At 59.1% G+C, this 10,185-nt stretch overlaps 1 protein-coding gene across 2 annotated transcripts; it reads left to right on the top strand.

The window, feature by feature from the left end:
- Nucleotides 1-227: 227 nt before the first annotated feature.
- USF2 (upstream transcription factor 2, c-fos interacting) lies at nucleotides 228-9,625 on the top strand. Of its 2 annotated transcripts, none has more exons than XM_078438514.2 (10): nucleotides 228-483; nucleotides 748-794; nucleotides 905-1,023; nucleotides 1,159-1,278; nucleotides 1,782-1,932; nucleotides 2,056-2,143; nucleotides 2,435-2,493; nucleotides 8,512-8,606; nucleotides 8,786-8,914; nucleotides 9,006-9,625. In XM_078438514.2, exons 1-10 carry the CDS (start codon nucleotides 422-424, stop codon nucleotides 9,093-9,095), a joined length of 960 nt encoding a protein of 319 aa, XP_078294640.1. In that variant the 5' UTR covers nucleotides 228-421; the 3' UTR covers nucleotides 9,096-9,625. The 2 variants fall into 2 exon arrangements, with proteins under 2 accessions (XP_078294640.1, XP_078294639.1); XM_078438513.2 differs by having other exon boundaries at nucleotides 1,159-1,359.
- The last annotated feature ends 560 nt before the right edge of the window (nucleotides 9,626-10,185 follow it).

Raw genomic sequence — 10,185 nt, 5'->3', positions numbered from 1 at the left:
GCCGGCGATCCAGGGGAGAGGCGGCAGCCATCCAGGGCGGGCCGGGTTAAAAAAAAAGTCGCGGCGGCGGCGGCGGCTGCTCAGGGAAGGCCTGAGGGCCGCGTGCAGCGGGCGGGGGGCGGCCGCGCTGCGTCCCGGAGCCGGGAGCCGCCGGGAGCCGGAGGGCGGGCGGGCGGAGGCGGCGGCGGCGGCTGCAGGAGCAGCGGCGGCGGCGGCGGCGGCGGCATCTCCTCCTCACATGACCCCACTGTTTGTCCCCGTGATCAGCGCGAGCGGCTCCCGTGTCTCCTCCGTCCCCTCCTGCCGCGCGGCGTGAGCGCCGGGCTCGGGGCCCCCCCGGCCGCCCGCCCCCTCCCCTCCCTCCCCTCCCCTCCCCTCCCCCCCCCCCGGGCCCCGCGCCCCCCCCGCCCCCACCCCCCCCATGGACATGCTGGACCCGGGTCTGGATCCCGCTGCCTCGGCCACCGCTGCTGCCGCCGCCAGGTAAGAATGCCGGACCGGTCCGTGCCCCCGCGCGCCCCGGTCCCGGCCCTTCGGCCTGGCGACCGGGCCGCCATGATCCCGAGCGGCCGCCGGGCCCAGCTCAAAATGGAGGCCGCGAGGGAGGGGGGCCCCGCGCTAATACCCTGGGTCCCGGGTCCTAGCGGTATCCCAGCTCCAGACCGGGCTGGGCGGGACGGGGGCCGTGCACCTGGGCAAAGGGGCGGGGGCGGCCCTGACCCCCTCTCCTTCCCGTCCTCCTCGCAGTCACGACAAGGGACCCGAGGCAGAGGAGGGCGTCGAGCTGCAGGAAGGTGAGTACTCGAGGGGCCCACCGGGTCTGCGGCCTGAGCCCGGGGAGGGGACTGGGGGCGCCTAGGCCGCGTGACCACTGACCATCCCCCCCCCCCCTCCCCGACCGCAGGCGGGGACGGCCCTGGGGCGGAGGAGCAGACGGCGGTGGCCATCGCCAGCGTCCAGCAGGCGGCGTTTGGCGACCACAACATCCAGTACCAGTTCCGCACAGAGAATAATGGAGGACAGGTGAGGCTCCGGGCCGGGAGCCCGCGGGCAAGTGGAGTGTCGAGCTGAGGGTCCAGAGGGCGAGCTGGGAGGGGCTCGGACCTGGCCCCTGCCGGGACCCTAGAACCCATCTCGCCGCTTTGCTGCCCCCTGCAGGTGACGTACCGCGTAGTCCAGGTGACTGATGGTCAGCTGGATGGCCAGGGCGACACGGCTGGCGCCGTCAGCGTTGTGTCTACGGCTGCCTTCGCTGGGGGTCAGCAGGCTGTGACCCAGGTGGGTGTGGATGGGGCAGCCCAACGTCCTGGCCCCACTGCTGCATCTGTGCCCCCAGGTCCCGCAGCACCCTTCCCACTGGTAGGTGCCCACAACCCCTGGGGGGATGGAGAGGGGACAGTAACTCTCTTCTTGGGGATCCCCAGGGAGTGGGGCAGGTGGGACACAGATGCTGCCTTTAGACCCATTGCGTTGTGTGGGTCATATCCCCGTTCTGCAAGGTGAAATTTGGGTCAGGAGTTTTGAAATGTCATTTTTTTTTTGTTGTTTTCTGTAAAAGGGGGATGAGAGTAACAGGAAAGACTTTTAGAGGTAAAAATGAATCAGCCCATCAGGTGATCACTGAGTATCTGCTGAGTTCCGGGGCTAGGAGACAGAGTGGAGTGGCACACAGGGGTTTTCCGTTCGCCATAGAATGCAGTGAATGTCAGACACAGCAACACGGGAGCGGGTTGGGGAACAAAGATGGCTAAGGGTGGCCTCTGTGTCCTCCTACTCCCCAGGCCGTAATCCAAAATCCCTTCAGCAATGGCGGCAGCCCTGCAGCTGAGGCTGTCAGTGGGGAGGCACGCTTTGCCTATTTCCCAGCATCCAGTGTGGGAGATACCACAGCTGTATCCGTACAGACCACAGACCAGAGCTTGCAGGCTGGAGGTAAAGGGAGGAAGGGGCCAGGGCGGAAGGCAGGGGAGGCAGCAGGCCTAGCAGGGAGGGAAGCCCCCCTAACCAGTTCTCACTGCCCCTCAGTTTTTGCACTAACCCCTGCTTTCGCTGCAGGCCAGTTCTATGTCATGATGACGCCACAGGACGTGCTTCAGACAGGAACACAGAGGACAATTGCACCTCGGACACACCCCTACTCCCCGTACGTGCAGGAGACCTGTTCCCAGGAGCAGGGGACCCTGGGAGGGCCTGGTGTGAGAGGGCCAAAGGAAGGGAAGGTTTTCTGGAATGGGAGCCAGGCAGTTGAGCACACGGCAGGCAGTCAGTATGTGTTTTTGGTCTGTTTCTGCTTCTTGAGTATAAGGGAGTTACCATTTTTCTATTTCTGCATAAGAGTTTATTTTACACAGCTGATTCTCAAGTCTGACTTCTTCGTAGATGTTTAGGCAAACGGTACCCGAGATAATACGTGCCCGTCTTTTTCCTTTTCTAGGAAAATTGACGGAACCAGAACACCACGGGATGAAAGAAGGAGGGCCCAGCACAACGAAGGTAAGGCCGGGGTGGAGTTTCTGGGTCTCACGGGCACGGCCAGGCCTGGTGCTTGGTGTCACAGATCAGCGACGTGCTAGAAGTGCACAAAAGGTGTTCGTTGAATGCCGGAAGAGTAGAAACGGGTGGAAGTTCGTAGTCAGGAACAGACAGGCAGGAGGTGTGAATTGGAATGTGTTTTGTCATCTTGGTTAGTGATCTCTAATTAACGGTCAGCATCTGAAATGGCGTGTTTCACATTCACATACGGATTTCCTGCCTGTTGAAAACTCGAGTTGATTTGATGCCCCTAGAACTATCTTTCCATTGGTGACTGTCATTGACCTTAAGTCCCTCGTTCCCCTGCCTACCTGACTTCCAGAAGCTGTGCCTCTGGCTGGCCAAGGCTGGGGCATCGTGCCTTTTGTGAACACCAAAGCCCACCCTACGGTCATTTTGGCCCTTCATGATGTCCCCTAGTTCCCCACCCCGAGCCCTGCCTGCCCCCAGTCCGTAGCCACTGTCGTGGACGTGGTCACATGCAAGTCCAGGGGAACATATGTCTTGACGCTTGTCTCTCAGCAAATGTTTCCTGAAGGTGGATTCTGGGCTGGGTGGCAAGCACGCCCCCCCTGCCCCATGCCAGGTCTGGAGCCCGGTCTGCAGTGTCAAGGAGGCTGGACGGAGTTCGGGCTGGTTTCTTCCCCGGAGAGATGGCCTTTAGGAGTGCGTGTCAGGCAGAGGGGAACGCAGGCTGGAGGGCAGGCAGAGTGGCCTGCGGCTGCTTCGGGGAGTACTGGTGTGGTCATAGCAGAGGTTCCATGCGGAGTGCTTGGGGGCAGGGTACCGGGGAGGACTAAGGAGGGCCTTGAATGTCAGGCGAGGCCCTGAGAGTCCCCACGGTGTTCATCTGGGTTTGGGCCTTTGTACCTGTGATCGGAGCAGCTCATTGAGCTTGGCGTTGAGCATATCTGTACCACATATGTGCCTGTGTCTTAGGCCCTCGGGTACAGTGGATGATAGAACAGATGAGCTCTTGGCTCTCCCGGTGTCCGTTCTGGTGGGAGAGACAGAAGTCACCCAAAGCTGCGGTGTGCCGTGAGGTAGTGTAAATCACGACAAGGAACATAAAGCTGCATGGGAGGTTGGAGGGTAACGGAGACAGCGTGCTCCGTAGGCCCCTCTGAGAGGTGACATTTGAGCAGAGGCCTGAATGGGCCGGCCAGGTGCCTGAAGATGCTTAAGTGCAGACGCCCAGGCCGAAGCCAGAACAGACTTGGTGTGTTTGAAGAAGAGCAGGAGTCCGAGAAGGAAAGAGGAAGTTGGAGTTTCAGGAGGGCTGTCCGGGACCGGGGTCACGCAGGGCCTTGTAAGAGGCCCTCCCAGCATCCCTGCTCCCGGGTTTTTATTCCAGCCAGCAGAGGGGTTTGTGTATGGACGCTGGATGGCAAGGGTGATGGGACACCGGGGGCTGGGCGCATAGGAGGTAATTGCAGATGTTGGCTCGGGATAGGACAGGGCATGAGGTAGGGGAGCGCGTTGGGGAGATGATTCCAAGGCTGGAGAGCCAGGGCTTCACGATGGCATCAGGTCGCTTTGTAGGGAAGGGGCAGGTCTGAGCTTGGTTTGGGCTGCGGTGTGTCTGAGGGGCCTCCAGTAGGATCCCAGGCAGTCGTGGCCCTGCTACTTGCTGCGTGACGCGAGGCTGCTTCTCAGCGTCTGTGCCTGTTCGGTGTTGTGTAGAATGGTGGCCGCGCGGCTCCCCCGGACGCTCATGGTGACTTCAGCCAGTACAGACACATGAGCCCCCCCAGCAGCGCGGTGTGCCGCCTGGTAAGGCTGCACCAGTGACTCGGGGATACCATCCAGCCACCCTCCACCCCACTCGTCACTCTCTGCCTCTCACTAGGTTGGTCTAGCTGCAAAGTCGTGAATCTTTCTCGTCCTATGAAAAACCGTCTCTCTCATAACCCTGTCTTTCTCCAGCTGCATCCCGTTCTCTCCTGACCTGCACAGTATTTGACCCACCCTCTGCCCATCCTCCCTGTACCCTTGGCAGTCTGGCTCATTTCTCTACCAAAAGACGTCCATCTAAGGTCACTCAGGATGACCTCATTGCCAAATCCACTGGCTTCCTTTCCTGTCTGTGCTCCAAGCATCTGACCCTGCCTGTTCTCCTTCTTTCGGGAATGTTCCCTTCTGTTCTACCCGCTCTGGTTTTTCTGCACTCTCTGCTTTTCCTTCCCAGCCTGTTCTTCAGAGCACAGCATCCCAGTAGCTCCGGGAAGCATGTTAACGGTCTCTATCTCCAGGGCTGTCCTCTCAAGGTTCTGAACAAGTGGGTCAGAGGGAGGCCCAGGAGTCTGTATTTCAACAAGTTACCCAGGCGATTCTTCCCATTGGGCAGGGTTGGGAAACTGCTTTGACTGATGGTTTCCCTTGAGGTCTCGCTCCTCTTCTGTTGGCCTCGGGAGAGTTGAAACATTAGGCCCAGGGATGGTCAATATCCCCAAAGCCTTATCCCTTATTGTAGGTATCGATCGTTTCTCCAGAAAAGAGTATGTGACTTGAACAAGATGAGAACCACTCTTCAGTGTCCTCCCAGCACCCCCCCCCCCCGCCCCCCGCCAACGCCCCGGCCCTGGCTGTGTGCCAAGCTGTCTCTATTCCATTCTTCTCTCTTGATCTCCAGACCCATAGTTTGAGCTGCCCATTCAAAAATCTTCATTTCTGGATGTCCTAGAGACCCCTTCGTACTCAACTTGCCCAAAACAGAGCCTGCCGTCTCCCCTCCCCAAAGGCTCCCAGGCAGCATTTCTCTTTCCAGAGTGGCATAAGGCTCCCCTGTGCTAATTACCCAAGCTGGAACCGAATGCCAGGGCCACTGTCCACTCTGCCCCCTTCTCCTTCCCTCATGTCTGCGAACCCTGAGATCCTGTGCCAAAGCGGACTTCAAATCAGAGTCTCTTTCTCCTTTTTCCCTCTTTTTCCCCGTTTCTTGGAACCACAGGAGCCTGTCTCCAGGTCCCACGGGAAACTGGGTCCTGCGGGTCCTGCCTGAGGGTGGCCCGTGCAGCGCCAGCCCACTGCAGCCATGTCAGACTTTGGGTCCCCTGTTACCCGGATCCTCTGAGGAGCCAGAAATCCAGATCTCTGTGTGAAATCTGGTTTTTAAATGCCGGATGGGATTGCTTTTTTTTATTTCATTAGTTCCTACTCTTAATGTTGTTAATTCGTTCCATTATTTACTTTGGATTTAATTTGTTTGGGGGTTTTTCCCTAGCCTTTTAAGATGATTTAAACCTTTCTTTTTTCCTAGCACAGGCCCTTCTGGTTGCAAATTTCACTCCACTGCTGCTTCAGCTGCATCCCATTTGGATACATTGGTTTTCATTATCGTTCAGTTTAAAATATTTTCCAGTTTTCCTTACGATTTCTTCTTAACTTCCAATCGTGTGGGTTTTCTGGGTAATTTTTTTGTTTCTGATTTCTAGTTTAGTTCTGTTCTCATTAGAAACATACTCTTATTATATAATTTCAGTGCCCTGAAATTTGTCGAGCCTTACTTTATGGTCCTAAACGTGGTCTGTCTTGTGAAAGTTTGCATGTGCACTTGAAGAGAATGTATCTGCTGCTGTTGTGTGGAGTGTTTCCTCGGTCAGCGAGGTCAAGTTGGCTGACACTGCTCAGGTTTTCTGTGCTGACTTTTTTGTCTACTTGTTCTGTCAGTTACTGAGAGAGGAGTGTTAGCGTCTCTAATTGTATCTGTGAATTTGCCTATTTCTCCCCCCGGTCCTGGCAGGTTTTTCTCCTGAATTGTTGTCAACATTGTATGGGCGTAACTTCCGTAGAACGGATGTGGCCTTGGTCTTAACAGTCTTCCACCATTTTAAATGTGCCAAGATGGTCTTCCTGAGCCACAGGCCTGACCACCTCACCACCTGCTTGATGAAGGGGCCTACACTCAAGGGCCTGGGCCCATAAACAGGGCATTCAAGGCCTTACAACCTGGCCTTTCCTACACCCTGCCCCACCGGATCTGCCAAGTATCTCCCAAGAATTGCCGTGTCGCCATTTCTGAATTTTTCACACCTGTCTGCCTAATGCCCCTGTCCTCAGAAACCAGCCCAAATGTTCCCTCTCCGAGTCTCTTCTGTAAAGGTCCACCACGCCCCACCCCCATGCAGAGATCGTTGCCTCACACTGGCATTCCCCAGGCCCTCGGTACGATCTTCGATGCCAGCACATCCACGGTGTCAGTACCCCCCGTTGATGCACATCTCAGGGATGCTGTGGGCACCAGCAGGGCAGAGACGGAGTCCGCCGTAGACTCTGGCCTCGCAGGGCACCCTGCACACGGTAGGGCAAGCAGGACGATTTAAAGAAGGAAACGCAAACTGGAAAAGCTGTGCCCGGCCCCCCCATCCCTGCCCCCTGGTGGCTGGAAGGGAGGAGTCCACGTGAGGTAGGGCCGCGGCACGGTGCCCGGGCTCGAGCTCGCCAGGCTGCGCGCGGGGAGACCAGGAAGCGGAGGAGCCACCTGCTGTGGAGTGGAGCGCGCTGCGGGGGGCCGGGGGGCGGCGCCGCCAGGCCCGGGCTGGACTCTGGGCCCCGCTGTGGTCCTTTGGCCGCGGAGTTCCCAGACCATAGGACACGGCCGTCCTCCGTGGGGAGGTGCAGGTCTCTCCCTGGGACCCGGGTATTGTGCACTCACGCCAGAGCCAGGGTGGGGCAAAGTGCGGTGCCGGGCACGTTCTCAGCAAGGCGTTGGGGAACTCTTGTGGAAAGACGGAGGGTCCGTGTAGGAGGGCGTCCTCACCCAGGCTAGGGTGGGGAGCACTCGGACGTGGGGAAAGGCTGGTTGGCAGTGAGCAGACAAAGCCAAGAGCCGGCGGTGGGATTTGCCTGTTCGTGGCCGGGCGTGTTCTTTGAGAGAACAGCAGGGTCAAGGGGAGGAACCGGCCTCAGAGGCTGTGAGGAGTAAGGGGCGTGATTCCGGCCCACCCTCCTTTCTCACTCCCCCCCCCCCACCCCCGACCCCCTCTGTAAACGCCTGTCAGCACCGCCCAGCCTGGAGACCATACCCTTTGCCTTCCTCTCCAAATCCCTCCTCCAGGCTTCATCTCCTCAGCAAACACCGACTGCTTTTGTCTGTGGTCTGTCCTGGCAGGAGGGATGAGGGTGTGTGATAGTTGTGGGTTGACGGAGGCTTTCTTGTGTGTCCACACCAGTGCCTAGTATTGTGCTTGGAAGGTAAGGAAGATTCTGGCACAGCTTTGCTTCAGGAGGCCCTGAAGTGGGGTCTCGGGCTTCAGCGCAGGCCGCCCCCAGGCAGCTGTTAGAAGGCCCTGAAGTGAGCCAGAGGGAGGAGCTGGAGAGAAGGCGCGGGCCCCAGCTGAATGGGGTAGCTGCCACTCAAGTCAGCTGACAGCTTGAGTGAGGTTGCCGAGTTTTATAGAGTAAAAATCACGCATCTGGAGTTTTTCAGGTGAAACCTTCCATTAGTTTGCCAGCCCTGGCCTTCGAGGTAGGGTTCACATCCTTTGCAGGCCCCTGCGAGCCGCTCATGCCAGCTGGGGGGCTTGGGACTCGCTGCCAGGGCTCTGGAGAAGGATTTTAGCCGGGGGTGGGATATGGGCAGACTGATTGTAGAGATGAAGAGAAAACAAAATTACGGAGCCCAAAGCTCTAGGGGGTATGGAAAAATCAAACACCCCCCGCTCTGGGGGACCCGCGAGGGGTACTTGGGTCCCGTGTAAAGGAGCTCTGGCCCATTCTTGCCTCCCAGGCACACGAGCCACAGCTCCATTTCTCAGGATGCCAACTATTACGTGAAATTTCTTAATTTGAATTTCGGCTCAGATTTTTAGAATCTGCCGGGCAGGGGGGCCGGGGGGCGGGTGGGTAGAGGGGAGACTCTGTTCCTCTTGAGAAGCGGGGCGCGGGTGCCCGCGTTCGGGTCTCGGAACATCAGCGTCAGGGAGTGAGCCGCCCGAAGCTCTGCTGGCACGGCCGTGGACACTGCTGTTGCTCTTACAGTGGAGCGGAGGCGGAGGGACAAGATCAACAACTGGATCGTCCAGCTTTCAAAAATCATTCCAGATTGTAATGCGGACAACAGCAAGACGGGAGCGGTGAGTGCCCCCCGGCCCTCCAGCTCCCCGCGCTGCCGTGGGCCAGGCCCCCAGCCCCTGCGACGAAGTCTGCCTGACCTGGCCCCCCCCGGGCACAGGCCCTGTCCCGGGTGAGCTGGAGGGGGGGGGGGGGGGCGGCGCTCACCGGCGCTCTCGCCCCCCCCCCCCCCCCCCCCCAGAGTAAAGGAGGGATCCTGTCAAAGGCCTGTGACTACATCCGGGAGCTGCGCCAGACCAACCAGCGCATGCAGGAGACCTTCAAGGAGGCCGAGAGGCTGCAGATGGACAATGAGCTCCTGAGGCAACAGGTGAGGGCCGGGCCGGGCCGGGGCTGGGGGGGAGCCGGGGCAGGGGCGGGGAGCCAGCCCCTGGCTCCTCGTGCCCTGTCGTGTGTGCCAGATCGAGGAGCTGAAGAACGAGAACGCCGTGCTTCGTGCCCAGCTGCAGCAGCACAACCTGGAGATGGTGGGCGAGAGCACGCGGCAGTGACACCCGCCCCGCCGCCCCTTCCCCAGCCCTTAGCACAGAGAGGGACAGACGCCCCTCCCCCAGCTGCGTTTTTTTATAGTAGATTTTTAACAAAACGGGGAGAAACAATGCATTTCTGTGGATAAGCGCCCACCGCTCTCCTCAACTTGGGAAATGATCTCCTCCCTCCCCCTCCTGTCTGTCTCCCTCCTCCGGCCCCCACGGAGCCCCAGCACTTCTAGTGGTCTCGCCTGGAGGCAAGAGGGAGGAGGACGGAGCCCTGCCATATCCCGCTGCCTCCTTGGTCTCTAGAGGTACTGAGACAGGGTGCTTTCGGGAAGGAGGGGAGACTTTACGGGGGCCAGCCCCGGGGCCTGGACCTAAGCAGGGAGGCCATGTCCCACCCCACCTCTTGTTTCTGGATCCCTGCTCCCCTTTGAGTGTGTGTGTGTGTTTTAATTTTCTTTATGGAAAAGTGGACAAAAAAATAGAGAGAGAGAGAGAGAGGTATTTAACTGCAATAAACTGGCCCCATGTGGCCCCGCCTTGTCTGTTTGTGTATCTGTCCATCTCGGGTTTGGGGAGGGGGGCCTGGGGTCTGCAGAACTCCATGTTGTGTTCGTGGCTGTGTGCCCGTCCCTGCCATCCTGTACCCCCTGGTACCCAGTCTGTCGGCTGGATGGTGGAGAAATTAAGGAACGGATATCCTCTTTGAGGCCCCAGGTGTGCATATGCGGTGTGAAGGCAGGAGGTGCCAGGGTCAAGGACACGTCCCATGTTTTTGGAGGAGAGGCTGGGGTCTCTCCTGTCATCCGTTCTAAAAATAGGACTGGCTCCTGACCCTGCCCTTAGGGGTTGAAGCCCTCCCCTCTGCACCAGCCAATGGTGGGGCCTGGCCTTGAGCCCCCCACCCCCAGGAAGGGCAGATGGCCAGGAAGCCAGGCTTGGCCCGTCAGCCTGTCGCCTCACACTGTGGCTCTGGCGCCTGTACTGTGACCCCTGCCCCGGCTGATGACGAAACCTGGCCTGAGCGGAGACGCGGTGATGCCTGGCGGTGCCGGGGGACGCTGCCATGTCTCCCTGTGGGTGGCCGCACAGCCCTTGACTCTGC

This window comes from Panthera onca, chromosome E2, assembly GCF_046562875.1.
Source record: "Panthera onca isolate mPanOnc1 chromosome E2, mPanOnc1 haplotype 2, whole genome shotgun sequence".
Lineage (NCBI taxonomy): Eukaryota > Metazoa > Chordata > Mammalia > Carnivora > Felidae > Panthera > Panthera onca.
The sequence above is the reverse complement of the archived record's forward strand: the minus strand, read 5'-3'. Positions and strand labels throughout refer to the sequence as shown.

Excerpts from the sequence above, each read along its gene's own strand:
- USF2 (XM_078438513.2), top strand. The coding sequence starts at position 422 with ATGGACATGCTGGACCCGGGTCTGGATCCCGCTGCCTCGGCCACCGCT. Across the intron at positions 8,607-8,785 it reads ACAACAGCAAGACGGGAGCG|AGTAAAGGAGGGATCCTGTC; the intron begins GTGAGTGCCCCC and ends CCCCCCCCCCAG. Across the intron at positions 8,915-9,005 it reads ATGAGCTCCTGAGGCAACAG|ATCGAGGAGCTGAAGAACGA; the intron begins GTGAGGGCCGGG and ends CGTGTGTGCCAG.